General features: G+C 42.3%; 1 protein-coding gene across 1 annotated transcript in view; it reads left to right on the plus strand.

Moving 5' to 3' along the window:
- pitpnc1a (phosphatidylinositol transfer protein cytoplasmic 1a) overlaps nt 1-20,236 on the plus strand; it is a 118,673-nt gene that overhangs the window by 81,950 nt on the left and 16,487 nt on the right. The window contains exons 2-5 of the mRNA XM_079500128.1: nt 9,718-9,866; nt 16,580-16,668; nt 17,354-17,361; nt 18,692-18,763. Coding sequence (XP_079356254.1) covers nt 9,718-9,866; nt 16,580-16,668; nt 17,354-17,361; nt 18,692-18,763 — 318 coding nt within the window. The remainder of the gene's footprint in view (nt 1-9,717; nt 9,867-16,579; nt 16,669-17,353; nt 17,362-18,691; nt 18,764-20,236) is intronic.

Below are 20,236 nucleotides of genomic sequence, written 5' to 3' on the forward strand. Positions count from 1 at the left end.
ATGGCATAGGCAGCTCCCGGCAGGATCCGCCGGGAGAAACTATGCGCAGCTGCGCGACATGATATGAATTACTTAGAGCGACAGAGAGAGAGGAGTGTGTGTGTGTGTGTGTACATGTGTGCGTGTGTGTGTCAATTTAACAAAGGTGCAGACGATCAGAAATCAGCAGAGAGTGAGAGATGTTTGCGCTACTCTATGCCGAATTGAAGTGGACTCGGACCCAGACTTTTTTTTTCTCCCTGGAAAAAAAAAACGTCTGGGTTTCCGAGGCTAGTAAGCCTGTGACATGTTCAAAATATAGACATGTATGTACAAAGTCAGTCGGGATTGGGATGTATTCTTGAGAATTCCACTCTTCAAAGTCGACGCTTGTAGCCTCGTAAAGGCAGTGACGCGCTGCCGTCTCCCCCCTGTTCCGTTAACATTATGGGTAACTCATTCAAGTGGTAAATTAAATGTGAAATACATCCTCTATTGAACAATATATGTTGACAAAGACACTTCATACAGTTGGAAACATATTTTTATTCAAATCAATATAGTCTTCTCTTCAGTTCATTTCGTTACATTCTAAAAGTAGGCTACAGTTGAATTTCAATGGACTTCTATGGGCTGGCCTGCAGTACACCAGAAGTGGGGCCACTGCAAGGGGGCAGTGAGGCTATTCAACGTTGAAGCTCTGGGTCCTAGTGGTAGGAGGAGGGACTACAGGCGGACCCGTGGATTCATGACCGGGAAACCCCGTGCAGCTGGGCTTTAACGTTGAGCGCTCGGTTGCCCTACGTCACTCAGGACCTCAAAGTTGAGGTCCGGGGAGGGACTTCCGGCAGTCTTCCGGGTGCTTCAAAACGCCACTGAGCAACTTCCACTGACATGAATAGCTGGGGGGGGCGGAGCTTCGCGCCAGTTCAGTCTCTATTATATATATACTCTATGGGCCACTGTCTCATTTGTGTGAAATTTGTAGTCCCTGTGTGTCTCAATGTCAGCTTGGCAAGGGGAGGCGCTTATGAGCTTGCTGTTTTAGGCCAGTGTTGCCAGATTCATTTGCCAGATTTTGCGAGAGAAATAAGCAATCAGGTTTATGAAAACAAGCCCAAAATAACTGAATTTAGGCCGCGTGAGCACTTTAAACCTATAGGCCTATGCATAGATTTTGAATTTATAACACTAATACACAAACCTGGTAAAGCGCGTCCCTGACACAAAATATTTGCAGATGGGGGGTCCATGGACAAATACTTATTGATTTGGGGGGTCCTTGTCATGAAAATGTTTGAAAACCATTGGTTTAAACAACATTAGGAATCAAGCCCAAATAAGCAATACACTTAACAAGCCCCAAAAACTAGCTTGAAATGAACTCAGAGGATTTTACAGTGATCCGTAACTTTCTAAAATGTGTGTTAAAAACATCCCACACCATTCTAGCCCCACCCCCCACATGGAAGTTGGGGGAAGGTTTTAGGCGGTAATCCACAAATGCTGCGTGCCCGGCTAGCTCAGTCGGTAGAGCATGAGACTCTTAATCTCAGGGTCGTGGGTTCGAGCCCCACGTTGGGCGCAGTTGTTTTCAAAAACAATGGCATGAGAAAACATGCATAATTTACATTGCTGAAGCCAAGATGAAATGAACCAATCAAATACCATAGTCCGACAGCCAACATGTTTCTTTTGTTTAAAGTGGGAAATTTGGTATATAGTTTTTTTTATTGCCCTAAAATACATAATACAAATACATACATTAATGAATCCACTTGCTGACCGGCTGTCGGTATTGAGCTTTTTTTCTTCTAGGGGGATATAGGCTACTGTACAGTATGTGACCTTACCATTAACATCTATCTATCTATAAATGCACCACGTCTCTGTATGTCTGTCTGTACGTGTGTACGTCTGTAATGCACGTAACTCGAGAACCGTTTACCCCACCGACTTCAAATTTGACACACACGTTCCACACCCCCACAGGGAGTGCATTGCCCAGTGTCGAGTCGGTCATGGTTGTCCAGAACCACCACAAAAGGCCTACAGCCGGGCACCGATCTAGAATTGTAGATTTTCATTATGCTTGTCATGATTCTGAATCCATTCCAAGCATTAGTTTTGCACAAAAAACACTCCTTGGGCTAAAAGCGGCCATAGCCGTCATCACAAATGTGATGAGATCAGCACATTTTGGGCACATTTGGGCAAGTGGGCTAAAAACGGCCATAGCCGTCATCACAAATGTGATGAGATCAGCACATTTTGGGCACATGTGGGCAAGGAGTGTTTTTTGTGCAAAACAAATGCTTGGAATAGATTCAGAATCATGAAAAACCCCTATAGTTTGACATGTCTCATGCTACTTGCTCATGCTTACCTTATACAGGTATGGTATAAAACAAATTGCTCAATGCTGACAGCTTGACAGCTGGTCAGCAAGTGGATTCATGAATGTATGTATAGACAATATTTTAGGCCAATATAAATATTCCAAATTTCCCACTCCACACCCCCCCGCTGCTGGACTACCAAGACTAAAAGGGAATAGAGACTTATTTTCTCCACTTTACATACCCTAACCCTCAGAGCAAATATTGTACTTGTACATTGAAATTATTTGAAAACTTGAGTTACTACTTACTATACAGATTAATATTGTTATTACAAAACATACATTAACCACTTAAGCCCAATCACTTTGCATATTCAAATCTGCCATAAAAACGGTGTGTGAAATGGGCCATTCATAATAAGTAAATTTACTTTGCTACTCTAAGCATAATATGTTTTGAGTACAAAATAAAATGTATTTATTATTTTAATGCCAATATACGTTTGATCTTTTACTCAAGTAAACTTCAGTACAAGACTTTTATCTGTAATATTATTTCTCTCTCTAGAGTCTCTTGATGACAGTGCTGTGGTCCTATCGACCACAGATGAATGTCAGGGGAGTTTATAGGCCACCCTATTGATTCTTGTGGTTCAGCGCTGCTGTAGTTGTTTACTCATATAATCTTTTACACACACATCTTTTACACACACACACACACACACACACACACACACACACACACACACACACACACACACACACACACACACACACACACACACACACACACACACACACACACACACACACACACACATACACACTGTCTGAAAAGCGGTTAGTTCGTCTGGGCTGCAGGCATGCAGAAGAAGCATAATGGAGATAACCTGACTCCGACAGATGGGGGCGGTATTAAGTTCCGTGGAATCAACACTTTTTCTCTGCAGATTCCTGTGGGGATAGATAGATAGATAGATAGATAGATAGATAGATAGATAGATAGATAGATAGATAGATAGATAGACAGACAGACAGACAGACAGACAGACAGACAGACAGACAGACAGACAGACAGACAGACAGACAGACAGACAGACAGACAGACAGACAGACAGACAGACAGACAGACAGACAGACAGACAGACAGACAGATAGATAGATAGATAGATAGATAGATAGATAGATAGATAGCCTATATCCTTTTTGTTTTTTCCCCCCAAAAGAGCAAAAATAGCAGATCTACAAACTTAGATCAGCTATTTTTGAGTATATATTGGTTTAGTGATTTAAAATATTTGCATCTTTCTAAGAGATGTCATTGCACACAATGCACAGTATGACAGTGGCGCTGACGGATGGACCCAACACACTGTCATTAGGACAAATGGAATAAACAGGAGGCAAGTTCTGGCATCATTCTCCTCACGCAATCAACACAGATGAATCAGAGTGATTAATATCTGGGCTCTTCAGGAGAGACTACCCAAATCAAATATACTGGAGCACGACTGCACGTGTTTAGTATTTTGCAGGGGTGACTCATGTTTTCAACAAGCGTCTTCCTCAGAGTCAAACCGATGAATGTTTGATCATGCTGCGTGTCAGTCAGACGACAAAACAGAGCAATTTGTATATACTGCACTCTGTAAGTTATTAATTTTGGGGCTTTTCTGCCTTTATTGATAGTACAATAGACTGACGGAACTTGCTGTCCAGCTGCATCAGAGCCTGTACAAGCCAATGCAATCTCCAGTCTCTTTTGTTCTGTTTCGCATGAAAAGGTCAGTTTTCCCATGGATGGATCAAATTATCATTGGGTCCTTCAACTGATCTGAATGGACAATGGCCTTTATATCAGACTGAGATAATGCATGCGCGTCCTCAATATCTTTAGAAGGTGACTACTACAGCTCATTGATGATGATGATGATGATGATGATGATGATGATGATGATGATGATGAGGATGATGAGGATGCCCGCTGCCCGCTGCCCGCACAGAATACAAAACTCTGATGTTGGCATTTAAAGCAACCAAAGGTATGGCTCCCCCATATCTTGCCAGCATGATTGAACCCTACAAACCCTCCCGCGCACTCAGATCAGCCAACGCAGGGAAGCTGGAAGTACCCTCACTAAAAACGCCGGGACAACGCTCCACACGTCCCAAACTCTTCTCCCTTCTGGCCCCAAAACTGTGGAATGCACTTCCCGTTGCAATCAGAACTGCAGCATCACTCCCGATCTTCCGCCGTAGTCTGAAAACCCACCTTTTCAGACTCCATCATGGCCCATAGCACTTACCCTACCCCCCTTAGACAGCACTTCTTAGACTTATATAGCATTTGAAACAGACTTATAGCATGTCATGTAGACAGCACAATAAGTGCATTGTATGTAGTCATAGCACTTCATAGTATATATGTACAGCATAGTATAGCATATATGTGTAGTTTATATGTATAGTGTCATTATATAGATATGTTCTAGTTATAGTTTATATGTATAGTGTCATTATATAGATATGTTCTAGTCACGTTCTTAGCTTACGCATGTTTCGCGATAAATGCATTTTTACATATGTGATGTATTCCCATGCTTTTTGTTCTTGCCTATTGTAAGTCGCTCTGGATTAAGAGCGTCTGCTAAATGCCTAAATTGTAAATTGTAAATTGTAAATTGTAAATTGTAATGATGATGATTGATAGATAGATAGATAGATAGATAGATAGATAGATAGATAGATAGATAGATAGATAGATAGATAGATAGATAGATAGATAGATAGATAGATAGATAGATAGATAGATAGAATCCTCAGTTGTTCTAGGAACAGATGTACAGAATCTTCACTCCTCTTTCTAATTCCCCTCTTGGAGCCTGTCCCTCCTTCACTCCTCTCTTCTCCTGATACAAAGGAAAGAGGCAGAGAATGAGCTGCTTTAGTTATAGTTGCTCTTAACCAGAGAGGGTAACATGTCGTCGTAACCCATGGTCATTTTTAGAAACACCATCCTTGACTGTGATGAAAGGTAAACATTTAATAGCAGACGGGCCTTGTGGCTGGACAGGAAACAGCTGAAATTAACACAATATTTGCCACACACACGAAATCTCGGGATTTGTGCTCGCAACCGCCTTTGCCAGCACGAGAAATCTCGGGTTTAGTTAATGTGATTTAATCCAGAATTAATAGTATTTTACTTACCATCTGTTAGCTGTTTTAAGCATCCGTCACTAGCCTCCGGTAGCTCCCATAGTGTGACGTCATCGAATATCCAAAATCTCCACGTGCACGCACGTGGAGAGCTTAATAATACGTTAATCCGAGCTCACCAGTAGAAAACCATTGTTTACACTGAGAGAAGACTTCATCAAGTGAATGACTCACACAACTACTTCCGGTTCAACGAAAGAGTTAACAGCTGTCCAAGTGTTGTAGTTCAGAGCTGGCATCTGGCACCACTGCCGCATTTGGCCACCAGATGGTGGCATGTAATTGGTTAAAATCTAAAATTTACACCTTAAATATTTTATTTATTTAATAAAATAGGTCATCTTTCACTCAATAGGAACAACTCCCGTCGCAAGTTGATGATGTAATTTGTCCATGTGTGGTCCAGCCCAGTGGAATGTATGGAATGCATGTGCTAATAAGTATTTAACATATTGAAGTATTAAGTTGTTTTTATTAGCATCCATATTATATGCATTCCATACATTCCATAGAGCTAGACCACACATGGGCATTTGACATTATCAACCTGCGACGGAAGCAGTCCCTATGGAGTGAAAGATTATCTATTTATAAAATAAATACAATATTTAAGGTGTTTTTATTTTTTTATTTTAGTTATAGAGGGCAATAATAATGTATTAAGGAATATTTGTCTAATTAGCCAAGGATCCTTTTACGTTTTGGCTGTCGTGTTGTCCTGGGCCTAACAGAGGTGATGTAATTACTATGGCTCATTAGCATTCGTCCTAGTTTATACCTTGCACATATTGTGTTGCACACACAGTTCAGTCCATAGAATTGTATAAGACTACAGAGCGATTACCCTGCAGTGTCTATATAATCTTCCAAGAGTCCAGTCAGGAATAAATTAAAACATTACAGAATACATTACATTACATTACAAAATACATTGCATTTTAACCCATTTTGGGCAGGAACCCCTTTTGGTGTTAGCATTATGTTATGCTTTAGCTATTGAAAAATAGCAGATCTACAAGCTCATAGCGCGCCACTCGGTGGCGCGCTATGAGCTTGTAGATCTGCTATTTTTGAAAAATCGAAGAACGACTGACATAGAAACATAGCTTTTTCAGAAAACTGTCAGGATGTAGAAGACATTTTTAGAATCCGATCTCAGGTCAAAATGGGTTAAAACTACATTACAAAATACACTGATGCTAAAAGACAACAGTCAAGTATCACAGCGTAGTAGTCCTCTACACACTCATCCGCACACACTCACAGATGCAGTACAATCACCTATCTATAGTGGACTATGCATGGCAGGGTCGTTCTCTTCCCCGAGCCAGCTGAAAACCTGACCGCATATCAACATGTGTTCCGGGGAGGGATTATCTTTGTTGCTGCACGTATTCCTACGGGCTGGGCGGGGCCTGTCAGTGCGGAATATTGTACGGGAGGAGTAGGATGGAGGCGTTACATCCTCCTAGTGGGGACAACTCAGTGGCAGATGAGCCAGTATAGGGTACAACAGCAGTGGCAGGCAGTGTGAGGTATTCATTTGGGAGAAAAAGTGGTAATAATTGTCTACTCTAAAAAATAATTCAAGTACAGTACAAAACTGCACTTTTAAATGAACTCAAATATACAAAAATATCCTCTCTCTACAAGCAGTTGTGGAAAGTTTGGTGAGGACTACATCTCGTCGTGAGGGTAAGGTATTTATGTTAAAGGTATTCGCTGCTGTAGAGGTTAGATCTGGTCTGAAGATCTGTTGTCCAACTTGTCCTGCGTTTTCTCAAACCCCATCATTATAGATGACACTTAGGTCAACGGGATGGGGTGGGCTTGGCCGGGATGGGCTACTTGTTATTTTTTGAGTGCACTCCTACAACTGGCTTTGTTAGTCTGTGCAGAAAAAATGAGCATGGTTGCTATGTTCACCCTGTTCACCCGGGTGAACAGGGTTTTTTTTCTGTGCAGAAAAAATGAGCATGGTTGCTATGTTCACCCTGTTTACCCGGGTGTGATTTCATTACGTCAGACATGATTTCATTACGTCAGACAGGCTATATAAGACCTTACACCACTCAGTTCACACGGGTGTGATTTTTTTTTAGTAAGTAAGTAATAAAAACTGAATAAAGCTATGATTGACTGATTATGACAAGTGTAGTACAGGTAGTTGATACATGACATGACAATTTCGTATAATAATAGACAAAATAAATACATGAATAAGTAGCAAATAAGTATTTTATTTAGGGAATTGTTTAAGTATGTATTCTCACCTTGTTTGTGTGTTTGTGTGTGTGTGTGTGTGTGTGTGTGTGTGTGTGTGTGTGTGTGTGTGTGTGTGTGTGTGTGTGTGTGTGTGTGTGTGCGTGTGCGTGCGCCTGTGTGCGTGTGACGTGCGTGTGACGTGCGTGTGTGCGTGCGCGCAAGCATGTCCTTCTCCCTGCTCACAAGGTCTGTTATTATTATTCTGTTATGAGCAGCTGCACCACAGTGAGACAGTAGGATAAAAGTCCTTATTTTTGCAGCCAGTCAGCCATTCTTTGAGGTCACAGTACAGAGCATCAGTTTTACCTTCAACAAGCATTACTGTGATGTACATGTCAGTTACAGTACTAAAGAAATGCACTCTGTCGAGCTGCCAACTTGCGCCTTGCACACATGTAGGCCATGTATGGCCTACTTGTGCGCAAGCAGAGCGCATGAGGTGAGCCAGTGGTGAGCGCATGAGGTGCTCTCACCACTGGCATCACCGCTTCCAAAAACAAACTGATATATTATGATATATTGTAATGACAACATAATGACGTTGCCAGAGATGCTTGTCCCTGATTGGGCTATACTGGGCTGATGTAGGCTATGTGCACACCGCAAATATGTCCGGGCGGAAACGAACGACTTATAACACAATAGTTCCGCCTTAGATATTTTGGTTCCTACCTAAACTATACCTAAACTACTGAGTTGAAACTGCATGACACAGAAGCAGTTATAGCGGACCCCCGCAGATAATAATAATGCAGCTGGTAAATAATTGATTTCATCAATTTGGGCTTGTTTTTCTCCTTCTACACCAAATCTCTTCTCTAGTCTTGTGACACAGAGCAGATATGCTACTTAAACTTTCGCCAAACGTTTGCCTGACATAACATGGACAGAATAGAGAACACAATTTAGATGGTAGAATAATAAGATGCACTATAGTCAAATGTCCATTAGTGAGTCTGCCTAATGCAAATGCCTATGTCTAATAATGCTTCAGCTCTCATATGTTTGCTATCAACCACAGCACCCATCAGAAGTGCAGCCTTCAATAAATGAAGCCACATTTCAGGGCAAGCGTCACGGGAGTGTGGAAGATGAATGTGCTGTGAGGCATACCTCTGGACTGAAAATGTATACACTATGCTTAGTTCAAAGAAATGAGGACTTTGAAAACTCAGTACTTTGAAAAACCGAGCCTTTGAAAACGTAGTATTTTTAAAAAAATCTTGTATTTGCGGTGACCTATGAAGCCAAAAGTATATGATGCCAAAAGTATAGGCCTACACTCACACAAAAAACAGCCCAGCGGTCTTGGCTCTTCTTTGGTCTGTGAAGCACGCTTGTAGCAGACGTTACTTCATCGTATCCTTCACATAGAATAAACCCTCTTTGAATAAGAATGAGTTTTGAGTCATAGGACTCTTCCCTCAAATCTTCCCTCTTCAAATGAAAATATACCATGATGAAAGAACTTTTCATTGAGAATTGTCACGTAAAAGACCAGGCTGGAAATTGGGGTTTTATGAGGTGGGTGACACAACTCTGAGTGGTTTATGGCTCAGTGGCGTGGAAGTAATCACTGAATGGTAACTGGTAAGTGGTCTGAATACCTCCCTTTTCCAAAGTGCTTTGCAATTTATGCATAACAGTACATTCATTCACCCACACTGACAGCAGAGGCAGAACCATGCGCGGCAACTGCCTGCTCTGATCTGAATTAGTTTTAGGTGTTTATTGCTATCCCCAGGACACTTTGAAATGATGATCGAACTGGAGACCTTCTGATTCCCAAGAAACCGCTCTACCTCCTCCTAAGCCACTGATATCCCATACATTGACTATTTCAGTATGTACTGCACGATACTGTGTCTGTGTTTGACCCTGTCCTGTCATGTCTGTGTTATCTTTTCCAACAGTACCGGGTCGGCCAGCTGTACATGATCAGTAAACACAGCCATGAGCAGAGTGATCGAGGGGAGGGCGTGGAGGTGGTCCAGAACGAACCGTTTGAGGACCCCACACATGGCCAGGGACAATTCACAGAGAAACGAGTCTACCTCAATAGGTCAGTGGGATATTGCTATCTGCCCTTTTCTCTTTCTTTGGGTCTGTCCATCTCAACAGCACTAGAGTAGCCGGACAACAGAATGACCTTACAGCGGCAATTTACCGGATTTTGCTCTATACATCTCCTTACAACAGTGAATTACCGATTTTGCCGTTTTGTTAAATAACATCATAATACTACCGCCATTACAATTTTTATGTCACGCACCCCCGGGAGTTCCTTTGCGTACCACTAGGGGTGTGCGCACCACAGTTTGGGAAAGCCTGGGCTAGACTGATGGGAAAAATCACACTTATGTGAAGTGATGGGCGCCTGACTTTTAGAAGTCTGCACATAATGGCAGGGTCACTTTCAATCATTGCAGATTTACTGCCATTACATTACGAGACATGAACGCAATGTAAAACAACCCCAGTCACAAGATATATTGACCCACATGACGTCGCGTGACGTTTACTGCTGTAAACATTAAAAGTCTATTATAGACTTGGCCACCATATGACATAATTTCAATATCCAGACATTGGAGGGGATAGCGCCCCTCAAAAAGAATAATAATATTGGTTCCCACTCCTTGGAGTGTTTTTTTTTCACTGTTTATTTGCACGTGAAATTTGTCCTCTGCATTTACCCATCCTATAATCACTAGGAGCAGTGAGCAGCCGTTCACATTTAATTTTCTCAGTTGCCCAACAGTATGTTAATTCAGGCCCTTCCATTTCATGTCCATAATGTTGCTTTGAGTCCTTAGTATTCCCATTTGGACAGACAAGTCTGACACGGGCAGCATCCTTCATTATTCTGTGGAGAGGTGATGGAGTCACACTGAAAACGGTTGTTTTTTCAGTGTGTCAAGTATTGTAGTCCACAAGAAGTGCAAATCCAAGTAATGGTCGCAGACCTGCTCACAGTAGAGGTCAAATGTGAATCAGCAAACCTGGAAGGTAATTTCCTGCTACAAGCACCTGCAACATCCCAGGTCTGCACATCATTATTTTGACTTCATGACGTCATCAGTAAGGCTGATTCTCTCAAATTCCCCATCTGAGCTATTCCTAAATATAGCAATGATTTCTATGAGGCCCTCAATCATGGCGATGCAGTCAGTCAGCTAAACAAAATGGGTAATTGTAGGCCTTTGTTACAAAATAAGTTGCACTTAACAGCTTAGAAATGCAAATTAATTCATCTCTTGGTACATGGCAAGATCGTTGCCATGATGCAAACTCATTCAGTGTTTCTAATATGAATATGGAATGCACAAGCTCAAGACAGGATCTGACATGGTGACATGGGCCCGAGCCCTTTATCTGCCTGTAAAAAGTGCCCTCTCCAGAGTCCAGACCATGAATTCAGCATTTACTATGGTGAAAACAAACAGCATTCAAGATAAGACGACGTGAATTCGACGTGAATGAGCTGATACTGTAAGTGGGAGTGCAAACTAATGAAAGGAGAATGACCGTTTATTCTGTGCCTCGTGTAATCATTATATTATGTTTTAAATCATTATGAATTTACCATATGTAAAAATACATTCTGCACCAAATCTTTTGGTGTGCCAGTCCAGTTTCCTCTTTGGGTGGCACAGGCACACCGTCATCGCTTGACAGCTGTTTATTTTTGTCTCTGTGTTTAGTATAGATATATCTCCACGCACGCACGCACGCACGCACGCACGCACGCACGCACGCACGCACGCACGCACGCACGCACGCACGCACGCACGCACGCACGCACGCACGCACACACCCATGCACGCACGCACGCACGCGCACGCGCACGCGCACAGCCACACACACACCCACACACTGATGGATACACAAGTATCCAGGTATTCCCTGGGTTACATAAAGAATGCAGTGTAAAGTACCACCCTAGAGGCGCATTGTGTGTGTGTGTGTGTGTGTGTGTGTGTGTGTGTGTGTGTGTGTGTGTGTGTGTGTGTGTGTGTGTCTGTGTGTGTGTGTGTGCGTGCGTGCGTGCGTGCGTGCGTGCGTGCGTGCGTGCGTGCGTGCGTGCGTGCGTGCGTGCGTGCGTGCGTGCGTGCGTGCTCGTGTGCGTGCGTGTGTGGCACAGAAATTCCGCAGGTCGGCAAAATTAAAGACCAACGACAGAGAGCTGTGTAGCATTTTTTCAGCTTAGATACCTGTGTCAGCAACTACTGGAGGAGAGCTGTTATGTTGAGTCAGCACATCTCAGAGAGAGAGAGAGAGAGAGAGAGAGAGAGAGAGAGAGAGAGAGAGAGAGAGAGAGAGAGAGAGAGAGAGAGAGAGAGATAAGAATGAAAGTCAAACTATGACAGAACAAGGATGGTGAAACCTAGCATATGGCAGGACCGTTTATGGGCATTGTGCAAAATGATGGTAATTTCACAGGGATATTCAGTGGTAGTGTCTATAATGAGAATCATGTTTATTGGAGATAAAGTCATGGCGGAGGAGATATCTCCTCCGCCATGAGATATCTCCTCCGCCATGAGATATCTCCTCCTCTGTTTGTGGACAGAGGATTCTAGAACAGTTCTAGAATCAAAGTTATTTTAGTGGAAAAGGGGCCAGTGTCAGTGGCCTCTATTCAAAACTGTATGTGAGACAAGCCACACCCCCTTTGGATCAATGTGAAAAGTTGAACTCTTTTTCCTTGACCCACAGCCAACCTTTCCATTAGTTTTGTACCAAAACCTAAACTGCTTGAGAACATGTAGCCTCAATTCAAACCGTGACATGATCTGTGAGATTGAATTAAGTATTCTTTTCGCGGACAGTTTTCCCTGGATGCAGTTTATTTTTCGTCTTCTCCTTTCCTGTTTTCCGTTCCAAAATGTGGCATTGAAACTTTGAAAGCGAGCTTGGTGTGAAAGCTGTATGTGGGCTGTCTGTCAGAGAGGCCTTCTACTAACCAGCCACCCACTATTGGCAATTTGGCACTGAAGAATGAAGAACTGAACAGATGGTGGTGGTGGAGGAGGAGGAAGAGGAGGAGTGTAAGGGGAGAGAGAGATAAGAGAGTGGGTGCCACTTGGACTCCTGCTGAAAGAAGCTGCAAATTAAAGAAAGAGAAAACAAAAGCAGGGTGCTTGAAAGTGGGCACAGCTCTACATTTCTGTTCTGACACTTCCTACTATAGTCTCCAATTATAGTATCTGAAAGTTCAGAGTGCACACACACACACACACACACACACACACACACACACACACACACACACACACACACACACACACACACACACACACACACACACACACACACACACGCGCATGCTTGCACACAGTTACACACAAATAAACACACACACACACACACACACACACACACACACACACACACACACACACACACACACACACACACGTATACATACTGTAACTGCACACATACATAGTGTATAGTATAAGAGGGGGTCATACTGTATGTCATTACAGGTAAATACACATAGGCCTACATCGTTATGGGCTGCCTCTGTGGACATATCGGGGCTGATGGAGAAGTGCATGTTCTTTGATGACAGAAATAGTCATTTGCGGATGTCGTATCTTATGACACGAGACCCTACAAACTTAACCAAAATACTGGGAGAGCATTGAGATAATTGTGAGACGGCAGCAGACAGAGTAAGATGTTCCTTGATGTTTATTTCGAAGTACACAGCATAGCAAAGCATGGCATAGGCTCCTCCAGCCTCACGGCCTCGGATCGACTGACAATTTGACATAGAAATCTAACGGTTTAAGTACATTTCCACAGACAAGAGGTGAGAATAGAGGCGTGTTCACTGTTCCCCTGAAGTCAACCCCAGCTTACGCATTGATCAACCATTTGTTGAGTGGCCACTTTGAACCCATGTTTAGCATTTGATGGCCCTAGGTGTGAACCAGGATCTCAGGACTCAAACAAAAGGCACAGTAAAAACAACCCCTGTCCCCAGGTGGTCCTTGAATATCAAAGACAGACCCCAATTAAGCCAGCCAGCTAGTCTGACCAACTAAACAGATCACCATATGCTATGAGCACAGTAGCACACATTATGGATAGAATTATGATTTCCAGATTCCACATAACCCCCCTTATGACATATATGTCATATAAAAAAATATGGAACCATAATTCTTACCAGTTACCACCCCCCTTGACCCTCAGCTTAACAATACATTTAAGACACCAGAATAACAGCATTACAGTACAGAACTTCCCAAATGGTTTTCAAACACAGACATTCAAGATTACACAACTCGACATAAATGATTTTCATTACAGTAGGTACAATCGGTTGCCCTGTAATTTAATCACTATCCTGGCAAGTAATCTTAAACAATGAATAATGGAAAATGATTAGTAAGTTACAATTAGCTGACGTTTAAACAAGACATTGCCGCTTTCAGGAAATTTAGGACGTGCCATAACATATCTATACGTTTATAATGCTTTAAATAAAACTCTGCTCCACTAAGGTATATAGAACATACACCCCAAATCACATGAAACTCTCTCTTTGGAGTTTCACAGGACCAAAATCAAAATAAGTCTCCAGACCTATCCTGACCATAAACAAATACATTAACAGGCCAGAGTTTAAGCAATATTTAACTAATTAATACTCTCTTCACGTCTCTAGGAAAACACCTATTTGATTCACAATTAGGCTACTTATGAACCAACTTACCTAATTATACGACAAAACATACCAACATGAGGCCTATTTTTTCATGTTGAAACAAACATGACGCACAATTTTGAAAACAGAGAGAAGGAAAGTCCATCTTTTCTCTGTACGGACAAAGGAAATTCTTCTGTATTCTGCATTCCGTTACCTCAAAGTTCGCTCAGCTGCATGGACCAAGTTGAGAAAATGTTCACCGCTGTTCTCGCTGAAAGCTCTCATAATCATCTCATCATCATCTCCCCCCCTCCCAGCTCTGAAACAACAGAGATGGGAAAACGAGAAAGAAAAGGCAACATCTTCATCACAGACCCCAGCTCAGGTCCGTGAAGGCCCTCAGCTTGTGTCGTCAGTCGGCCATGGAAAGCCAAGCCACCGCCGCCACGGAGATGTGTCCTTCTTCGGCCCGTGTCGTGCGTGCAATGTGTGATCAGTACACCGCATACTACACGGCCGCTGTTTGACACTGTCCTCCTGTCCTTTCCGAAACGAATTCCCGAAAGTGGAAACCGCCGCGCCAAGCGTCGAGTGGTCGCCTCACCCCGTCGTGGACCTCCGCTGGCGTCCCCGTGCCGTGCTGCGCTGCATCGCTCCCCTGCCCGCCGTCCCCCGCGTAGAGTTGACGATCGAAGGCCCCCGTGTGGCTGTTGCTTCCCCGCCGACCGCTCCCCCTGCCCGCTAGCTGGAAAGAGACGCAGGCCGCCGCTGCGCAACACTCCTCATCGCGGTGGTCCGTCGTCATCCTCGTCCTCGTTCCGCTGGAACCCGTCGTCGCCGTCTCTCACAAAAACTCGCTGATTAGACTGAATAAAAAAGCCGCCGATTCTTCTCCTAACTGGTGTAAACACCATGAAGGTCGGGATCGCGCACCATCTGTCGTATCTTATGACACGAGACCCTACAAACTTAACCAAAATACTGGGAGAGCATTGAGATAATTGTGAGACGGCAGCAGACAGAGTAAGATGTTCCTTGATGTTTATTTCGAAGTACACAGCATAGCAAAGCATGGCATAGGCTCCTCCAGCCTCACGGCCTCGGATCGACTGACAATTTGACATAGAAATCTAACGGTTTAAGTACATTTCCACAGACAAGAGGTGAGAATAGAGGCGTGTTCACTGTTCCCCTGAAGTCAACCCCAGCTTACGCATTGATCAACCATTTGTTGAGTGGCCACTTTGAACCCATGTTTAGCATTTGATGGCCCTAGGTGTGAACCAGGATCTCAGGACTCAAACAAAAGGCACAGTAAAAACAACCCCTGTCCCCAGGTGGTCCTTGAATATCAAAGACAGACCCCAATTAAGCCAGCCAGCTAGTCTGACCAACTAAACAGATCACCATATGCTATGAGCACAGTAGCACACATTATGGATAGAATTATGATTTCCAGATTCCACACGGACTGTGCTAAATCCTCCTTGATAGTATGACGGTGGATCAGTTAATCCACATTCAGTTATTCCACCTCTGTACTCTTTCAACTGAATCTGACAACCACTGTCTCCAGGATATATATAGTATCTTAAATGCACACACGTGTTACCAGTCTTCCCACAGTACCCGTGGAAGCCTGTGGAGAACCAGATGGCTACTGGCTAGCAAAGTGCGTTACCCAGAAGGAAATGAATAAATAACTATAATAATTGGATGTCCGATATTCGGATCTCTTTTAATTGAGATCTGAATGTCAATATAATGACTCAGACCATCCCAACATTTGGGGCCAGCCCTGATGTTCAAGGAACAAAGTGAATTATGGAGGGTGAGGCCTTTCATGCTGTCTTGAGGTCAGTGGGAAAGAATAAAGAGATCATAACATCTTAACTGGATTAATGTGATGCTGATTCCTTTTGTGATTTGATGATGGCAAATTCAGTTTGTGGACTCTATATTGTGGGAAGATTCAGAAGATCAGAATAATTGATTTTCAGGGAGGAATACCACAATAATGGAACCAAATAATTCACGTTACCCTCTCTCTTCTATCTCTCCCTATCTATCTCTTTCTGTCACTGTCTGTATGTCTGTTTTTCTGTCTGCAGTAAATTGCCCAGCTGGGCTCGGGCAGTGGTTCCTAAGATCTTCTATGTGACAGAGAAAGCATGGAACTATTACCCTTATACCATAACAGGTACAGTTAATTAAAGGAAGCAGACATACTATCTTTCTCAGAATAAAGATACACCAATATGCATACGTTTGGTATCCATCTCTACGCACGCACGCACGCACGCACTGTGTCTGTTTGGTTGTCCCTAAATCTCGCCTCATCACCTGGGGTGATTGAGCTTTTGCGACCCTGGCACCTTGTCTTTGTAATGCCCTGCCTGGTGATCTAAAGCTAGTAAAGTCAATGTCAACTTTTAAATCACTTCTGAAAACCTATTTCTACTTTTTTTAATGTGCATTGCCTCCTTATACCTTCTTATGTGTAGGCTATTTTAACTTCTTTCATTAATGTTATTTCATTATTGTTTTAATTTCTGATGTCCATAAAAGTTTTGATGACATGTTTATTTTCAAATGGTAAATGGGGTTCTTGTTGACAAGGGACAGACAAACTATTAGTTTAGACGCCACCATCGATATTGTATAGATGAGATTCCTGTACAAGGTATATACCCAATGATGTATTCCCTGCTGTTTCTTTTCACTGAAGCAATATAACAGTTATGCTTTGTCACCATATCCCACCCATCGTAAAACTATAGTCCTCATCATTGAAGAGCAGCCTGTATTAACAGTGTGTTTGTCTTTGCTTTCTCTCCCGGTCCTATGACCTCCACTCCTCCATGTCCCTACATCACGTCCTGTAGAGTACACTGTAAGTATTTGTTTGTTACAATTTGTATTGCGCAGGGTTACAAAGTGCTTTAGATATATAGACCTCGACCTGATCATAGGCGAGTGTTGCCTCTGCTAGCAGGGGAATCTCTAGAGATTCTAGAGTCTAGCAGAGCATGTTTCTCAGTGATAAAACCTGCTCCTTCGCCTCCACTCGCTGCAAGTGAGGAATGTTGTGTCCCTTGAATCTATAAGGGATTTAACAGCTTGACATTTACACAGCCAAATTACTTTAGGCATACATCTGCACTCTTAAATTCACATAATTACAATGTGAGACCTGTGGCCAGAAGGGCACTTTTTCTAGTTATATATATAGGGCTGTGCGATATGGACAAAAATATTTTGACCAAATACCTATGATATTACAATATCCAAAATCCCAGACAATTATTGCCCAGCCCTAATTATATGCATAAATGTGAAAATTGTTAGTCATGGCCATTTCTGAGTGTATTGGAAGGATGGAGAAGAGAAGACATGCCTGTGACAGTGACAGAATAACACAATGTGTGGGGAGTTTGTTTGTCTCAATCACTTCATACTTAAATATTGTGTGTTGAAGGAGAGTGGGCAGTTAAGAATACCCAACAATCTGATGAACTGTCAGCTGACAGCATGCACATTCTTTGTTGAGCAAGTGTGCGTGCCCCTGATTCATGTACACTTTTGATTTTATTTTATTACTGTATTGTATTGGGTTTTATTACTGCTTTGCCTAATTGTACAGCACTTTGGTCAATTTTGTTGTTTTAAATGTGCTCTATAAATAAAGTTGGATTGGATTGGAGAATTGCAGCTGCCACTTTAGTAATAATAATCTTTACCATATATATATATATATATATATATATATATATATATATATATATATATATATATATATATATATATATTGGTTATAATTGGTTATATATATATATTGGTTATATATATATATATATATATATATATATATATATATATATATATATATATATATATATATATATAACCAATTATAACCAATCATACCTTTCAACCTGCCATCCCTACTGAAAATGTAACTGTTATTTATTTTGGGTTTACTTAAAAATACATAAAAATAGAAATAGCGAAAATAAGCAGATGTACAAACTCACAACACGTTGAACTTGTGAGCACAAAAAGTTGGAACAACACAGCAGTAGACTGTTTTACCTGGCCAGCCAGGCCAGGAGGCATGAATGTGTGTTACTGTGTCCATGTGAAGCTGATCGTTGCATAATCAGCCAACAGTCCCTGCATAAACGAGGGCTTTGTTTTCACCTGTTCTCTGTTTGCATTCACAGTGTTCATTTCTACCCAAGTTCTCCATCCATATAGAGACGAAATACGAGGACAACAAAGGATCCAACGACAACGTGAGTGTCCCTTTGTGTGTTTTGTTGTTGTTGTTGTTTGTCCAATTACTAGAGTTTTGGCAGACTTCGTCATACAATGGCGTCATGCAAAAATAGGGCAAATATCCAGTCTGCAAGCTCAGTAGTACGCTTTACATCGTGACGCGTTGTGAGCTTGTAGATTGGCTATTTTCACTATTTTAAAAACATTGTGAATTGTTTTGAAACATTTCGCCTATATAATGACATGCCCATAGAATAGAATAGGATTGATTTATTAATTGATTATTTTATTGTATGTGTTGTACCGCTAACTTTAACCTATTCAGGACGGGAACCTCTTTTGGTGTTTTAAGGATTATGTTATACTTTAGCTATTGAATAATAGCAAATCTACAAGCTCATAGAGCGGCACAGAGTGCCGCCCTACGAGCTTGTACATTTTTTACAAATCGTGAAAACGCGTGCAAATCTTTGAATAGATATTATTTCACAGTGAACGATTTTAACTCATAGCTTTGCTTCTGGGAGGTCCCTGGAACCACATATTTTCGCATGGGCCAAATACAGATCATTCTGGGCGTCCTTGACATGAAAAAGGTTGAGCATCACTGACATAGAAACATAGGTTTTTCAGAAAACTGTTAGGATTTAGCAGGGCTGGACTGGGACAAAAATTCGGCCCGGTCATTTTCGCACGAATTTGGCCCAGACCAGCCCACCACAACCAGCGCGCATATATCAGAAACTATACCGCCCGCTCCGTCGAGGCACACACAAATAAACAAGCCCTAATACCACCACTTTTACAGAACAACAGACAACTACACAACCCTTTGTTGCTCTCACAAGAATGCTGGCAAAAGGATTCAAGATAGAAGATGGTTTATTTGTCACTCACTGCTACAAATACAGTGAAATTATCATGATGGCACTGGCAGAATGGCAGCATGCCCGGACCTTTCCTGATGGCCTGCCGCCTATAGAGCGTCGCAGTCCCGCCTCCTACCCTGGACCAGGAAATGATTCTCCGTTCATTTTCCTCATAGACATTTCAGAAAGTATTTATTTAAAGACGTTTACGCCGTGGACAAAGCCAACTCGAGTCGTGACAAATCATGACAACAAACAAAACAATTTGGGCCGAACAAATAATTAGAAAGAAGAAAAAAACGGCAGGTTACAACACTTTTTTTGTTGTTTTTCTTCTTTGTAATTATTTGTTTGGTCCAAAATATTGTTTGTGTTGTCATGAGTTGTCACGACTCGAGTTGGCTTTGTCTGCGGCGTAACCGTCTTTAAATAAATACTTTAAGAAATGTCTATGGGAAAAATGCATTGGGTTTCATTTCCTGGTCCATGGTAGGAGGCGGGACTGCGACGCTCTATTGGCCTGCCTGCTCTATTGGGCGGCCCCCTAGGGGCGCGGCCCACCGGGAATATGCCCGGTACGTCCTATGGCCAGTCCAGCCCTGGGATTTAGAAGCCATCTTT

This window comes from Electrona antarctica, assembly GCF_951216825.1.
Source record: "Electrona antarctica genome assembly, chromosome: 4".
NCBI lineage: Eukaryota > Metazoa > Chordata > Actinopteri > Myctophiformes > Myctophidae > Electrona > Electrona antarctica.